At 40.8% G+C, this 17,619-nt stretch overlaps 1 protein-coding gene across 2 annotated transcripts in view; it reads right to left on the bottom strand.

Moving 5' to 3' along the window:
* The window catches only part of WDR44 (WD repeat domain 44), a 77,352-nt gene extending 60,543 nt beyond the window's left edge, over window positions 1-16,809 (bottom strand). For both annotated transcript variants that reach the window (XM_035007675.1, XM_035007667.1), the window contains exon 1: window positions 16,351-16,809. In XM_035007675.1, coding sequence (XP_034863566.1) covers window positions 16,351-16,427 — 77 coding nt within the window. In that variant the 5' untranslated portion in view covers window positions 16,428-16,809. The remainder of the gene's footprint in view (window positions 1-16,350) is intronic.
* Between the last annotated feature and the right edge of the window lie 810 nt (window positions 16,810-17,619).

Genomic DNA, 17,619 nt, shown 5'->3' with positions numbered 1-17,619 from the left:
ATTATTTAAAGCTTTTATATCATTTTGAAGCTGTCCTCAGTCAACATGTTCAAAATGAGGTTAACCTATATAGGTCAAATAAACATCAATAGCCAACTTTCTAGATCAATATCAATTAAAATTATGTTGTCATTATGGGGCACCTGGGTGGCTCAGTCATTAAGCATCTGCCTTCAGCTCAGGTCATGATCCCAGGGTCCTGGGATCAAGCCCCGCATCGGGCTCCCTGCTCCACAGGAAGCCTGCTTCTCCCTTACCCACTCCCCCTGCTTGTGTTCCCTCTCTCGCTGTGTCTCTCTCTGTCAAAAAAATAAAATCTTTTAAAAAAATTATGTTGTCATTAAAAAGGGATTCAAGTGGCACCTAGATGGCTAAGTAGGTGGAACATGTGACTCTTGATCTTGGGGTTGTGAGTTTGAGCCCCACACTGGGTACAGACATTACTTTAAAAAACTAAAACCTTTAAAAATAAATAAGGGGTGCCTGAGTGGCTCAGTTGGTTAAGCATCCGATTCTTGATTTTGGCTCAGGTCATGATCTCAGGGTTGTGAGATCAAGCCCTGCTTGGGCTCTGTGCTGGGCATGGAGCCTGCTTAAGATTCTTTCTCTCGGGGTGCCTGGGTGGCTCAGTCGGTTAGGCATCTGCCCTCAGCTTGGGTCATGATCCTGGAGTCCTGGGATTGAACCCCAAGTTGGGCTCCCGGCTCGGTGCAGAGCTTGCTTCTCCCTCTGCCCTTCCCCCTGCTTGTGTTCCCTCTCTCTTTCACTCTCTCCACTCTCTCTCTCAAATAAATAAATAAAATCTTTAAAAAAGATTCTCTCTCCCTTTCCCTCTGCCCCTCCCCCATTCCTGCTCGTGTGCCAAATAAATAAATAAATAAATAAAAAGGGATTCAATTACTATATATATAAAACCTTTTCAGGACACTCTTCATTTTATAAAAAGGATACTAGAAATATTTCAGATACATTATTTGTCAACCAAAAAACTAATGAGTCTTCTGCAATATGAAGGATTGCTTCCCAAGTCTGTCATTACATAATCTCAAAATCCTTCCACAACCAGAAGCACTAATAGCTCCTAGATTTGAATGGCAATCAATACAAGTGTGTATTAAGAACCTTTATAGATTAAATTCCCCAAATAGAAGCTAGTTGCATGCACTGTTTTGCCTGGCTTACTGCAAAACCCACATTTTGAAATCAGGTATTGACATGTCTGACTATAGGTAGGAGTCTTGGTTTTTCAGAGCTTCAGCAAGTGGTTTCTCTCCAGGCAATCACTGGATCACCTTTTCCAATTGTTTTTTTAAAGATTTTATTTATTTATTTATTTAGATTTTATTTTTTGACAGAGAAAGAGTGAGAGAAAGAACACAAGCAGGGGGAGTGGGAGAGGGAGAAGCAGGCCCCGCGCCAAGCAGGGAGCCCGATGCGGGGCTTGATCCCAGGATCCCAGGATCACGACCTCAGCCGAAGGCAGACGCTTAACCACTGAGCCACCCAGGCGCCCCACCTTTTCCAATTTTAAAGTTAAATCTTCATCACTCATGTGCTATGGCTTTAGGGTAATCAGGCCTTAAAATCATGGTGGAAGCGCTTAAGTCTGCTTTTGAAAAGAACACTGCATTTCTGTGGTTTCAAAGAGCCAGATCCCTTAAACCACCCCACCTCTAGTTTCTCACCCTTTAGCTAAAGACAGATCCTTCTGCCTTTTGGGCTTGGTGTTTCTTTACCTCTTACCTGAGAGTTATCTGAAAAGCAAACAAACACAATCTGTAAGCCTTCTGAGAATAGGGAGGAAAGAGAGTGCAAACTAAACTTATATTTGCCACCTGCTTCATAGTCAACTAAACAACTAGGAACTCAAAGACCCCCCTCCTAAAATACACACAAAAAAATATTAAGAGCAATCTCACACTTAACATTCACATTTCCAGACTTTATACTATACTGGATGAAAAGAATATACCAAAACAATTTGGCAACATGAAAAATGGACGAACAAAGTCTTCTTTTTCTGTCAGTAAGAGGACGTACCTTTTTCTAGGCTCTGAGAAAAAAAAAAAAAGGTGGTTGGCTCTGAAGAAGCCTCTTGTCAGGTTGCAAAATTCCTGACAGACTCCTAAAGAGGTAAGAAGGAGCAATGACATGGAAGGAGGAGTATAGAGTGAGTCAGGTGGAATAAAGCTGGGAAAACATTTTTCTTACAGGAAGGTGACTACCAAGGGCTTAACAGAGAATTACCTATAGCTTGATTTTGTTTTTATCCTCCTCTTCTTCTGGCCTTTGCCATCAGGAAAATATAAAAGTAAAATGAGCTTAAGCAGTTTGTCAGGGAACTGAATCAAGCAGAACAAAGAACAGCTTGCCTGTACAAAAGAAGGTGCTGGGATTCTAAGGTCCTTGAGGTGAATAGGATATGAGCATAGATAAGGGATATCTTATCTATGGGGATAATGCCAAGTCATTAAAGTAAGCAGGTAATTAAAGAGTTTTTATTTCTAAAGCCCAGTAAGCTGAAACAGGAAGATCTGATGGTAAACTAAGACCAACACGCAAATGGATAGGTCTAAATTAGGAATCAGAGGGGTTCTGGTGATCAGAAAACCCTGACATGAAGATTTTCTCCCCACTTAGGTCAGGCAGAAAAATAACATCAAACACAAAGTCAAAAACAAAAACAAAAAAACCCCAGGGTTGAACAAAAATTGAAAGTAGTTCAAATTTAGATAAGATACTGTTTTATCTTTTAAATCTTGCTCTATAAATAAAATCTTAAAAAAAAAAAGGCGGGGGGGGGGTGGCGCCTGGGTGGCTCAGTTGGTTAAGCATCTGTTTTCGGCTCAGGTCATGATCCCAGGATCCTGGGATGGAGTCCCACAACAGGCTCCCTGCTTAACGGGGTGTCTGCTTCTCCCTCTGCCCCTCTCTACCGCTTGTGCTCTCTCTCAAAAATAAATATTTTTTAAAAATTAAAAATAAATCTTGCTCTAAGTGTATTGTTTTTAAAATTTGATATGCAATTCATTAGAATTGAAGTGTATATACTGATTTTATTACATTCTTTTAAGATTTTATTTATTTGAAAGAGAGAGCACGCATGCAAGCACGCTCCGGGAGGAGCAGAGAGAGAGGAACAAGCTGATTCCACGTTGAGTGTGGAGCCTGATGCGGGGCCCAATCCTACTACCCTGAGATCATGACCCAAGCCAAAATCAAGAGTCAGGCATCCAACCTACTGAGCCACCCAGGTGCCCCAGGTACATTCTTATGGTAAGTTTTACTAATCATATATGAAGCAATAAAATCACCCATAGAAAGTGGTAAGTCAGGGGTGCCTGGGTGGCTCAGTCGTTAAGCATCTGCCTTTGGCTCAGATCATGATCCCAGGGTCCTGGGATCGAGCCCTGCATCAGGCTCCCTGCTCTGCGGGAAGCCTGCTTCTCCCTCTCCCACTCCCCCTGCTTGTGTTCCCTCTCTCGCTGTGGGTCTCTCTCTGTCAAATAAATAAATAAAATCTTAAAAAAAAAAAAGAAAGTGGTAAGTCAAATAACACCTTCAACTAATAACAGTACTCAAAGAAATGAGATCTAAGAGAAAATCATTTGCTGGCCTTTCAAAATCAAATCATTTGTAAAAATCAATCAATCAAATCATCTGTGACAGCACCACACCCATTCTCACAACTCTATTTTAAGTTGGCTGGTACCAAAAGTGACAATCCCAACTAAACCTGAAAAGTCTAGGAATAGCACGACAAAAAGTGTTAGGCAATCACAAATGAGTCTTATTTTCCTAGTATAACCCATAATGTCATGTTTTAACTAAGCAGTTGAAAATAGGACTCATTCATATTTCCCTAGATACATGGCAATGCTGATTTATTAACAAGATTAACAAAAAGCCAAGAATATAGTTATAACTATCAAATAGGGAATTAACTGAATCCTCAAGATGTGAATTACTACTTCGATTACTCTTTGAAAGGCCATTTTAAGTTTTAAATACTATGAAAGCCAAGAAGTAGAATATATCTAAAATACCTAATAACTATTTTATCCATGATATTAATGGGAATAGATGAAGAAAATTTGGCACAATAGCTCTGTTTTTTGAAAGTAGGTTTTGTGGCAATATTTACAAATAATCTGCAATAAAATCAAAGAAAACTTCATAAAGAAATATAATTCTAGTCACATATAAAGTAATTACAAACAAAGTAGATCCTTAAGCAAGGATGTGTATTTTGTCTAAAATGATAACCGGATTTTTCAAAACTCATTTACATAATTCATGTAGTTTTATGCCATATTCCTGAGAGAACATCTTGATAATCTATTTAGTGACAAAAATAACAGAAAAATATATCCGTTCCCTGGGCCTACTCAAGAATTCTAAACTAAAAACATTCTCTTTTGCATATTTACAGACTTTCAATAAATACCCACATTAAAACAATAACTCCAGGAGAGGGCATCTATCTCACAATGCCCCAATTTGTCAAAGTGGGTTAGATAAAAGTCACGTCTCTTAATGATTTAAAGTAATTTTTAGTAAAATCATAAACAGGTAACTAAATTTATGACTTCCCTAGTCAATACTAATGCAATCATGCTAAATCACTTTGTAACTTACTTTTTAAAAAGTAAACAAACAACAGGTTGGTCTACAGGCCATATTAGAAGCTTTAGTAAGTTAATGTGCTAATATGATTTTGCAAGTTATCTAAAACATCCAATGGTGTACTAATCTTAAAAAGTAAATGCCAGGGGCGCCTCTCTGGCTCCATCGGTGGAGCATGCGACTCTTGATCCTGGGTTCTGAGTTCAAGTCCCATGTTGGGCAGAGAGCTTACTTTAAAAAAAAAGGAGGGGGGCGGCGCCTGGGTGGCTCAGTCATTAACCGTCTGCCTTCCGCTCAGGTCATGATTGCAGGGTCCTGGGATCGAGTCCCACATCGGGCTCCCTGCTCAGCCAGGAGCCTGCTTCTCCCTCTCCCACTCCCCCTGCTTGTGTTCCCTCTCTATCTGTCTCTCTCTCTGGTCAAATAAATAAAATCTTTAAAAAAGAAAAAAAAAGTAAATGCCAATAACTTCTAAGGTCATCCTATATAAAAATTAGAGCTTTAAAGAATCTGTCACAACCCCCCCTTAAAAAAATTTTTTTATTTTTAAAGATTTTATTCATTCATTTGACACAGAGAGACAGCAAGAGAGGGAACACAAGCAGGGGGAGTAGGAGAGGGAGAAACAGGCCTCCTACTGAGCAGGGAGCCCGATGTGGGCTGATCCCAGGACTCTGGGATCATGACCTGAGCGGAAGGCAGATGCTCAACGACTGTGCCACCCAGGCACCTCTAAAAATTTTTACATAAATCAATTCTATGATCAGTGAACTGATTATTCAGACTTTGAGATTCTTTACTTTTCTGAGTTTACTGCTCACTACCAAAGATGGGCAGAAGAACAAAAATCAAACCAAACCATTTATTTTGTTTTTAAGTTTTTTTTTAATTTACTGCTATCTGTGACAAAAGGCTTGATGGGAAAGGAGGTTGTAAACTAATGACTGAACTAAGGTTTTGGTGGAACTGATAGCTTTTAATTATTCATGTTCTCCTTCCATATCATGAATAATAGAAAAATGAGTATATTTCAGTACATTTAATATTAAGCATTTTATTTTATAAATTTGATTACTGTGCTTTATGTATTTGAATTTCTACTTCTGCATTCTTTAATGAAACATGTGTTAAAGACTTGATAATACTTTAGAAAAATCTCAAATTACCTAGAATGCTTACCCACATAAAACATTCTGAGTGGCAAGTGTATTATTTATTATAAAAAAGGTTATTCAATCTTATTTAGATCTTAAATAGTAATTACTGATAATGTTATTTTTCTAATTACTTAGCTACGAGGAATGCATTTTTCCCATTAATTTGACAGCCCACAGAGGTTTGATTAGGTGGAAAATATTAGTAACTACCACATGCATTCACTGTGACTGCTAGAAAACACCTTTGAAGGGAAAAAAAAAAACAGAAGCATTGTGTTTCCAATTAGTGGCTTGTAGCCAAAAATATGAATCAGTTATACTAAAACAAAAACAAAAACAAAACAGAAAAAAACCCCCACAAAACTGTGGCCTAAGTGAACAACTGACAACAATCTACAAAACAAATAAAGGAAAAAAAATCTAGGATCAAGACTTTTTAATGTGGTACAGAAGCCCAATCAGCAGTGGCTTACATCTTGAGCGGTTTTCGCTTAGGAACAAAGAACATACCCTAAGAAATGTAGTTAGCAGTATCTGGGATTCCAGCTCTTGCAGTAGGCAAGGTCATTTTCTGACCTAGCTACTGTACCATAATCAATTCCATCAAAGCTTAAAAAGACATTAAAAATACTGTTTAGGGGCACCTGGGTGGCTCAGTTGGTTAAGCGGCTGCCTTTGGCTCAGGTCTTGCCACATCGGACTCCCTCAGCGGGGAGCCTGCTTCTCCCTCTCCCTCTGCCCCTGCCTGCCACTCCCCCTGCTTGTGTGTGCATGTGCACTCGCGCTGTCTCTCTCTTTCTCTGTCAAAATAAATAAATAAAATCTTTTAAAAGTATACTGCTTTTTATTGTTTTAAACAAATTATACATACGCAAATGGCAGGAGAGTAAATCTCATCATTCTAATAATTCACATTTAAAATATAACATCACAAATGTTTATAGTTTAGAAAAGGAAAGTAGGGAGAGACCTAATGTTTTATTTTTTTAAAAATTTTTTTATTTATTCATGAGAGACAGAGACAGGCAGAGGCAGAAGCAGAAGCAGGCTCCCAGGGAGCCGGATGCAACACTCGATCCCAGGACCCTGGGATCACGACCTGAGCAGAAGGCAGACGCTTAACCAACTGAGCCATCCAGGTGCCCTGAGACCTAATGTTTTATATCTTCATTCAAAGCCATCACCTAATTACCACAAAGTAGTGAAGTTCCACTTCTGCTGGCTGGACTTTATCTACCCTGAGCTGAGTTTTATTTGCAAAATTAGGATAATAATTGTCCTATCTCACAAAAATTGTCTTGTCTCACAGAGCTGCAGGATAATTAGAAGAGATAATGTGACTAAAAAAGTACCTTGAAAACTAATGCCCAACATTGGCTGATGGTATGTCATTACCATCTTTTATATGTAACAACATGTAGGACTATAGTATTTCTTTCTTATTATGAACCCATTCATCCCTGGAAGAAAAAGTTGATAACAAGAAATTGATATGACTACGGGATAACTGGCAACGCATCCCAAGGCTTCACTGTTAACACTTAATATTTGCTGAGTACAAGATGTCCTCAAGTTACAAAGGTACCATAGATCCAAACCACTGTCCTTGCCTCAGCCCCCTCCATTTCCTCCCTCTTTGCTCTTATAGGAACTGGGATGGGGGTGCAGATTTGAGAGAACTAGGAAGTCCAAAAGTAGAAGAAAATGTGAAGAGAAGTGGGACACCACAGAGCATGCCTACTCACCATCCCTATCATCATCTAAACCTTTCGTTGCTACTACATAGCAGCTGTAGACATCTCTCTGTGCTGGGAAATAAGGCAAAGGTTAAAAGTCAACAGCCAAGAGCTATAACCTGAAACAAAATAGGGATAGTAAAGTTCACCTAAAGGAAAAGACTGATCTCAGTCATCAGCCCTAATCTCTAAAGCCAACCCAATAAAGATAAAATACCAATTGCAAAATATTGACAAACCTGCTCACTTTCACTCACAAATGTACTAGTTTTATCAAGCTACCTATTCATTCTTTCTGCTCACCTATCTTCCACTAACCCAATAAACCTACCCCCACCTGTGATGCTAACCAATCGCACTTACCAACACATTCACTATACCCTATTTAACCAATCTTTCCCTAACTCTTCCCAAAGACCCACCCATTGTATTTCAGCCATCAGGGTCCCTTCTCAGTCCTAAGGGACAATAAGTTATTATAGGCTAGTGAATCTCTGTACTAATGACATCGGGTAAGCAAAGGACAAAGATGGGCGTAAATGGGGTGGAAAAGGGGCTGGAGAAATGTTCAAACAACCTGCCATTTCAGTTTGACATGAGTAGATGAGCACATTTTCAAAGATTTTTTTGTTTAAAACACACAAATTATTAATAGTACTGCTAATAACCAGAAAGAGGACTCCCTCAGTCTCCCAATTTAAACAGACTTTCAGGAACAAATTTGAAAGAGAACTATGGATATTAAGTTCATCCATGGCTCGTTTTTCCAGTTCGAGAGCAATGCCAGAAAAAAACACTCCCACCTCTTCTCTTGAGCCTACTTAGTAATCAGGATGCTTGCTTCTGAGAAAGTGGGTTTGAATACAGCTCTACATTCTATTTATTGGTTCTCTAGAAAGTCTGACCTGTGGTTCCTAAGAATGCCCACATTCAGTGAGTTTGTAATGGAACAGTCTATGACAATTAGTAGTGCTCAAGTAGGTTTTACACAAGTATGGCTTGCTCTGTACAGGCTGCCTACTGGAAAATATTGTTAAGGGTTTCTGTCAGAAGTTTCCAGAAATATTATGCTTCACGCTTTTAAAAACAAAACTATTTATCCCCGCCCCCCCGCTTTCTATATAAAAATGTTCAGGATTAGGGCCCTGTGGACAAAGTAAAACTTTTACTGCCCCTAAATCTATTTGTGCAACTAAAATAAAGTTCTCCCTAGAGCATTATCAGACTTTAACCACACTTTTGATTAGGATATACTAGTCTTAAAATGAAGCCATTCAAATCATGATTTCAACAAAAATTCAAACCAGGAAGATTTAATCATTTCACAAACTTATCTTACTACATAATTTTCTAGTTCAACAAGACAAACATGTTTTGAAAAGTAAAAAAAAAAAAAATCTTAAGACTGAAATTCTACTTTGATTTTTAAAAAGACATTACTTATCTATGGAAACAGATACCAATATTGGCTAAATCATTACCAGATTAGTCATGTCCAATTGAGTTAACCCAAGAGATTAATCGTGCGTATTTAGAAGTCACTACACCATACAGTATTAACAAGCATGAGCACCAAAGACAAACAGTAACACAAACACTAATACATAAACAGTTTATCAATCCTAAATATTTCCTCAATCTTTTTTTAACTCTATCCAACATGGGGCTCGAACTCATGACCCCGAGATCAAGAGTCACCAGATGCCCCTTCAATATCCTTATTTTTAGCAAGACAAGTAAACATTTATAATTCAAAACTATTTTATTTATATGAATTCTGAGGTTTTTAAGAGATAAAGAATGCACTTAAGTAAATAGGCTTATAATAATGACCCACACTATTCAGTCTTTACCTTTCCTTTCCTATTTATTCGAAGGCTGCAAAAGAAAGATAACCTTTCCTATTAAATTTCTAAACAATTTTCTCAAATTAAAATGAATTAATCTACGGGCCATTCTTTCTATAACCTACAGAAATCATTTTTGTTAGAAGCCAGATTACTTATTTGGTAGCTGCTGATGAATCAAGGTGCTTTTAAGTCACTTTAGCTAGTTTCTGATGATACTGAGTCTAAAATCACATTTGCAAATATTATTTCTTAAATGGTCACTCTTGATCTTGAAATTTATTCTGGCTGATATTACAAAAGGACAGCCATTGGATGTCAGTGATGCCATGTATTCAGTCCTCAAGACAATGACTAACAATGGAACTGGGAACATTAGTGTGAGGAACTGTGGCCTAAAGGCATTCTTGTTAAATTCTGTATGCTTAAAATGTTTGGAGACAGAAAGGTTTTGCGGACTTAAAACCAATTGACCCTGATGGAATGCCAAACTGTAAACCGCCCGACAGCTGCAGCTGGTAATAAAATGCTAAAACCTGAAGAGCTTTAGCAAAACCTGATTATATGGTAATCCTAGTATCTGAGACAAGGCAAAGGAGCTAGAAGAATAACTGATAGGCTGGTTGCTATGGTAACCAAGATAAATTTGTATACTGACTGGGGAAAAATACTGGGGTTGCCATCAGGTATGAGGCCCACATTATGTTTCATGTGCTTTTTCCTCAATTTTGAATCATGAGATGACAAACTAACACAAAGAGCACTCGGTTTGAAATAAGAGAATGGGGTTCTGCTTGAAGAGTAAGGAAAGCACCCAATTAAAGGTTTAGCTGTTTAGCTGAATAATATCCCACAGCTAAAAGAGAACAGACCTTGTGAAAGTTTGTAGAAATTAGTTTAGCTCTGGGTAGAAAAAAAAGAAATGTAGGTTATTTATCAATTCAAGTTAGTTATCAGGAGGACATCATAAAGTACCTATAATTTTTGTTACTCTAAGTTTTGTTTGCCCCAAATTGCCATACTAAAATGGACTGCCCTACCTCCATGAATCACCAATTGACAGCTGGAGGGAGGACACTAAATTTAGAGCCTGAATTTACCTTATATGTAGGTTTCCCCCCAACTTCAACATGTTACGTGGGTGTGATAAACAGCTTTTACAAATACATTTCTATCAATCCACAAAGCCAAAGCAATCAACAATAATCCAGGATTTATAAATATAATCTGATTAAATGCCAACCCATGAACAGCCATTTTAAGGAATTTTTTCTAAAGTAACCCATATGGCAAAAACTTTTTTTATTGAAACTTGTATCAATTTTCACTTCAGAGGGAAATGTTTCTAATGCCTACGTAAAGGGGCACCTGGGTAGCTCAGCTGGTTAAGCGACTGCCTTCCGCTCAGGTCATCCCAGGGTCCTGGGATCGAGCCCCACATCGGGCTCCTTGTTCATCAGGGAGCCTGCTTCTCCCTCTCTCTCTACTGTTCCCCCTGCTTGTGCTCTCTTGCTCTGTCAAATAAATAAATAAAATCTTTAAAAAATAATAATAATGCCTAAGTAAAGTGAGAAGCTATGTTTTCAACAAAGGCGGCTATGCAACTTTTTGTTTTCAGACTGAACAATTCTTCAGGACAGTTTGATCTCAGTTCTCATGACTTAAAAATCAAGATTTCACCATTACTACAATCTAAAATGATAGACTATTGGGGCAGCTGGCTGTCTCAGTGAGTGGAGCATGCAACTCTTGATCTCAGGGTCATGAGTTCAAGCCCCATGTTGGGCATGGAGCCTACTTAAAAAAAAAAATTGACAGACTGGGGTTCATACTAACTAGACTACTGAAACTGAACTAAGTAACAATCACTATTCTTAGATCAACTATTCTGCCACCAATTTTCATCCTCATTGGAGAAAATTAGTGGGCAAAAGTTAGAATCCTAGACAGAACTGTCCATGTCCTCTGACAGCAACAAATAGAATCACAGTAGATAGAAGACCATCTTAAGATCCCCACTAACAGAAGGGGGGGAAGATCCCCACCAAAAGGGTAAGTGTCAGTAACCTAGAGCAGGGATAGCTAGCAATACTTTCTCTCCTTCCAGAGAAAAGGCAGCATGGTATAAATGAGGAATCAGGAGACTTGGGTTCTAGTTTCAAGTCTGCCACTAATCAGCAATGTGTTGACTTCCCCCCTCTGAGCCTAGGTTTCTCTTTCAGTTAAATGGGAGGGCTGGGCTGAATGATCTCTGATCCTTTCCTAAAAATGTCACCATTCTATCCATCCTTTCAAGGCCTCAAAAATATTTTGGCTGCCACTAAAAAAATAAAGAATGCTCAAAATGTCACATTTATTTTTATAACATGTTCTCACTGCCAACCTTTAATATGTGTATGTATAATCCACACAAACTAGCAAGAGCATTCATCTCATATATATTTTACCCAGTAAACATTTAATTTAAAATCTATGGGTCTATGGGTACCTGGGTGGTTAAGCATCTGACTTTGGCTCAGGTCTCTATCTCAGGGTCCTGGGATTGGGTCCCTGCATCGAAATCCCTGCTCAGCAGGGAATCTGCTTCTCTTTCTCCCCCTCTGCCCCTCCCCCCTCTTGGGCATGCATGCACGCACTCACTCTCTCAAATAAAATCTTTAAAAAATTTTTAAAAATAAAATAAAATCTATGGGCCTTAAAATAAAATAAAATAAAATCTATGGGTCCTGAATCATGTACCAAATACCATCATTTGTTAAACTAAAAACTAAAAAAAAGGGCGCCTGGGTGGCTCAGTTGGTTAAGTGTCTGCCTTCGGCTCAGGTCATGATCCCACGGGTCTCCTTGCTCAGCGGGAAGCCTGCTTCTCTCTCTCTCCTTCTGCCGCTCCCCCTGCTTGTGCAAGCGCTCTCTCTCAAATAAATATTTAAAAAAACGTTTTAAATAAAAACTAAAAAAAAATATCATGGCAAGATTTCCCAAGAACAAAAACTTACCAGTAAAAGCACTATTAAAGCTCAACACGATGAGAGACTTTAGAGTTGGAAGAGTTCTCAGAGTGTAATCTCAATTTAAAGATGAGGAAATGAAATGACTCAGAGTCCAAGGCTTTTTTCTACTATACCACACTTCCTCCTCCCTTTCCTGCTTTATCAAAAGACAGCATAGTAGCAAAAAGAACAGTAGACTGTGAAACTGACCTGGATTCTAGTCCTAATTGCCATTAATTTGCTGTGGCACCTTGGACAGGTCGCTTTCCCTCTTTAGGCTTTGGTTTTCACAATAATTTATATGCAGAAATTTAACTAGATGCCCCTTCTAGCTGTAACATGCTATGATCTTATTAAATTCCTATCTGTCAGGGCAACCCTCTTGGGTCCTCTCCCTCTTGGGAGCTTTGTACTCTCACTCAGTATCGCTCAATAAACTTTGCTGCCCACCAAAAAAAAAAAAAAAAAAATTCCTATCTAACAAAACAAAATAAACATTCCTGAAAGAGAAAAATGGGAATTTCTAGCCAAGAGAACTGAAAAGTGGGCTGCTTGTTTTAAATAGATGCATCAGTTCAATTCAGCAAGCTGGTCCTAAAGCATTTTACTCCAGAATCTCTACACACAAATGCATACACACAATGCGGGACAGCTATGATGTACTGGAAAAAAAATACTAGACTTGGAGTCTGAAGAACTGGCTTCAAATCCCAGTTCTGTCATTTACAAGCTGTGTCTCATAGGCCAATTCATTAACCTCTCTGAGCCAAAGGTTCCTCATATGTTAAAATGGAGAAAACAAGGAAATCTGACCTAATATATCAATCAAAAGAAAGCATTATAAATGTGGTATAAGGGACACCTGGGTGGCTCAGTCAGCGAAGTGTCTGCCTTCAAGCTCAGGTCATGATTGCAGGGTCCTGGGATCGAGTCCCACATTTGCTCCCTGCTCTGCAGGAAGCCTGCTTCTCCCTCTCCCTCTGCTTGTGCTCTCTTGCTCTCTTGTTCTCTCTCAAATAAATAATAAAAAATCTTTTAAAAAATTAAAAAAAATAAACGTGGTAATATTGCAAAGCTGGGCGACTGGAGAAGATCTGCCACCGTGGAAAAGTAGGCTGTACTGGAATCAAGTCTTTCTATTTAAAAACTGGGCTGAGTTTGGGCGCCTGGCTGGCTCAGTTGGTTAAGCGACTGCCTTCGGCTCAGGTCATGATCCTGGAGTCCCAGGATCGAGTCCCACATCGGGCTCCCTGCTCGGCAGGGAGTCTGCTTCTCCCTCTGACCCTCTCATGCTCTATTTCATTCTCTGTCTCAAATAAATAAATAAAATCTTTAAAAAAAAAAAAACTGGACTGAGTTTGAACTTTCAAAGAGCAGAACAAAGCTGAAGACACCACTGGAGGGGAACAGAAGAAATAATCAATTTTAGGAGACAGATTGTGTACTTGGATTCTGATTAACAAAACATATGAGATAACTTTCACCGCCTATCAGTTTACTACAATTTGATGAAAATGGTCTGTGTACTGTGGCACACCCAACAGCAAGGAACATTTCTTAAAGTTTGCAAACGCAGTCTGTTAACCTCTTAAAGTTTGTATGGTGTGCCACTCCAATTCATATCAAGGGACAGAAGATATTTCTGATGACCAGATATCTAGTGATAGCATCTGTTTCCACAAATCAAGATTTCTCACTGCATTTCTCTTCACGGTACCTTATGCAAAAGATAAAACCAGTCACAAAGAACATAGGAAATGTTAATGATACCAACCTTTATCAGTCCTCCCAGTACTGCTAGTTCTTTTCAGATGCAATTCTCCAGATGAATCTAATTCTCTTCCAAATCCGCCCCCCCCCCCCCGCACTAATACAGAATGGAGCCATGAAATTCACAGACTGACACTATAGCTTTACCCACAGAGTTCAACAGGATTAGTATTTGGAGAGGTTGGAGAGGTCAGAGTTAAAATTAGAAGGCAGGGTCCCAAGAGACGTTTTTACTTTTCACCTACTATCAAAGGATCAAAGTGCTTGAGAAACTCTATTATTCCACGAGCCAAGAAGTGGTTCTATCAATTCTATCAAAATGACTCATTGGGTTTAAATAAGTTAAATAGCTCCAAGTTCTGCATACTTCCTCCCAAAGTAACCATGGTGTGAGGTTAAATTTGTTAATTCCAAGAAAGGAAGAAGGGAATAGACATTTGGGTTCTTTCTCTGTGCCAGGTACTAGGCTGGCTAGACAATATACACTCCTGATATAACTGTCCTTCAAAAGTAAATGTTTCATTCATTGAAAGAAACAATATTCACATATTTCTAAACTGATTCCAATCATATACATAGATTGTTATTTCCTTCCCCCACTCCACATACACGTATACACTCAGAAGCACTAAAAGATTAGGTCTGTCATTTAACCCAAATCGACAGTTCACTACTTTGAGGGGAAAACCACAAAAACAAAATGTAATTTCAAGGGAATCCAATCTATTTGGAAATCCAAAAGTATTTTCAATCCTCTAACATCTAGCTATGAACTTGCTGAACTTGAAGGAGACTCAATGCCACCTCAAGATTGGCCACTGCCACCCAAAAATCTCATAATAGTGATAGGAAGGTTGGTGGAAACACATCTGCGATCTGCCAATGTACATTTCTTTCTGATTTTGCTGCTATAACTTTTTTGGTATATTTTAAGATTTTATTTATTTATTTGACAGAGACAGAGACAGCGAGAGCAGGAACACAAGCAGGGGGAGTGGGAGAGGGAGAAGCAGGCTTCCTGCTGAGCAGGGAGCCCGATGTGGGACTCGATCTCAGGACCCTGGGATCATGACCTGAGCCGAAGGCAGTTGCTTAACCATTGAGCCACCCAGGCGCCCGGTATATTTTATATATAAAATATATTAGGCTTTAGAATGACTCCTAGAAAGTACAGATAATTTTCTTGCATCAAACACGGTCTTTCTTCCAGGGGGTAAGTTTGGGAATTGTAGGCAGTTGAACTCCTGTAACCCTATTAGTGTCTACTTCCATTAGCATACAAATTTCACCAACTCTCAAGTTCTTACAGCATGAAAATATATTTCACTGCCTCTACTTCCACACAAGTCCGTAGAAGAGTTCGGCAAAATAGCTTCAAACCCTGTTTCAACTTTGAAAAGTGGAGGAGTGGGTAAGTAGAAGTGCAAGTCAAGCGAAGCATTCCAACTACTGCACTTCCTTACTCAGAATCTCATACTAATCATCACTAAAACATCTTGCAGAATTAGATAAATAACACAAAGCTGTGGCTCCCCTTCCAACCACCAGATTACTCAGCACTTGTTTGTATCTCTGTAGTTGGTTATGTACAACTGAGTCCGGCTACCCTTTTAGGATGACATTCTCCCTAATGGTAAGGACCTTGTCTCCGATTTCCTTTGCCTCACCGTAAGGTGCTATTTTAATAAAACACTGTTGATCTAGAGTACATCAGCTAGAGCACTTTCCTAAGTAAAATACCCAACCATTCCCCCGCTCCTTTTCTTTCTGTGCAACAAGAGGACGGCACAGAGTTACAGCTACCTCTGAAACGAATAGGTAAGTTAGCGGCAAAAGAAAAAACCAATGGGAAACGCAATTTCTCCTGTTACTGCTCCTTTAATCTGTGGTCCACAGGGCCAAAACGGATGTTTCGAAGATAAAGCACTGAACCCCACAAATACAAATCGCCAGCTCTCGGGCACGTAAGCTGTCCCACCTCGAAGAAAGCTGGACAGGACGAGAAAGGGGCTCCTTAGCCCCAGGGGCCGCTCACCAGGGAAAGGAGGGGGTTTGGCCCAGGTGGGCGATTCCCCCTCCCCCGGCTCCCTCTGAAGTGCCCGAGTGAAACAGAGGAGCAGCGGTGGCGGACACAGCGGGACCTGGGAGGGGTGCCGGGGGAAGGCACAGGGGAAGCCGGGGGACTGGAGCGCCCGGCTTCTGGGCCAGAGCTCCAGTTACTTACCCCACAGGGTAGCCGCCCCCTAGGTGCACATCTTCAGGGGCATCAAAGAATTCCTCGGTGTCGCTTTCCGACGCCATTTATAGGACACACCCGCGGGTGAGGGGGCCGGCGCCGCCTGCAGGGAGGGTGACTTTCGTCTCCTCCTCGTCGTCTTCCACCCCGGCGAGACCGTGGGAAGGTGGGTCCCAGGCGAGGAGAGGGACGGGGGAGACGATCTAGAGTGAGGAGCCGGTGAGGGGCAGGGGGCCGCCGTCAGCTGCCGGGCTGTGGGAATGACCGGCCGAGCGGCAGCCTGAGGAGGCGGCGGTGGGTCCAGGGACTGTTGCAGCCGCCGCTCCGGGCGATAGGTGTACAAGGAGAGCGAGAGAAGAGGCGGCGGCTCTCTGTGGGGGAGGGCGGGCGCGCAGACGACAGCAGCTCCAATTTCTCCCGCAGCAGCAATTACAGCAGCTGGGAGAGTCAGTTGCCCGCAAAATACCGACGCGCACTTAGCCTCGCGAGATTTCGGGAGGGGCCGGTTAAAGCGTGGGCGGGGCGACGAGGAGGCGGGGGCGGTTCCAGAGCGGCAGCGCCCAGATTTCTCCTACCCGAGAGGCCTATCAAAACGGCGCAAGCGCGTTGAGGGCGTTCGGTGAAGGCCGGAAGTAGCCGAGGAGGGTGGAGCCTACAACCTGCGCAGGAGCGGCGTGGTGCCTTAGATCTGAGCGAGCGAGCCCGACGTAGGTGGGGTCTGGCTGATCGTCTTACCTCTAGTTCTGCTGCTCCAAAGAGAGGCAACTTCAGAGGGATGGTTTTGAGTCTGCTTTTTTCCCTTGAGAGGAAATGCTGTCGGGAAGCATTGGCATTGTGGTTTACATTTACTTACGTCGTCTTAATTTATCCAAGCCCGGCATATCCCACCCTAGGGCAAAGGCAGGTCCACCTCCTCGAGTGTTACGGGAATAACTCGTCCTATTTACTACAGGATCTCTAATTGAGATCCCTAAATACGCTCCTGCCGGCCAGAGGGTGGGGTCCATGAGAGATACGTGGGCAGTGTGCCAGTTCCATGAAGTAATGATGGATTTATTGCCGGAGCGGAGCCAGCATAAGGCCTCCAGTTACTCTTTCTCTACAAATATTTGTTGCTGCCCACACTTAATGTGAGAGAAATTCTTACAGACTGGCCAAGATGCGGATCAGTCCATGGTAAATATATATTGAACAGATACCGTTGCAAAACTAAGAGCTTGTAACTTAATTCTGACCCTTGATTGCCCTATGTCCAGT

This window comes from Mirounga leonina, unplaced genomic scaffold, assembly GCF_011800145.1.
Source record: "Mirounga leonina isolate KUSES-001 unplaced genomic scaffold, KU_Mleo_1.0 Mir_101664, whole genome shotgun sequence".
Taxonomy (NCBI): domain Eukaryota; kingdom Metazoa; phylum Chordata; class Mammalia; order Carnivora; family Phocidae; genus Mirounga; species Mirounga leonina.
This window is presented reverse-complemented; position numbering and strand designations above follow the sequence as displayed.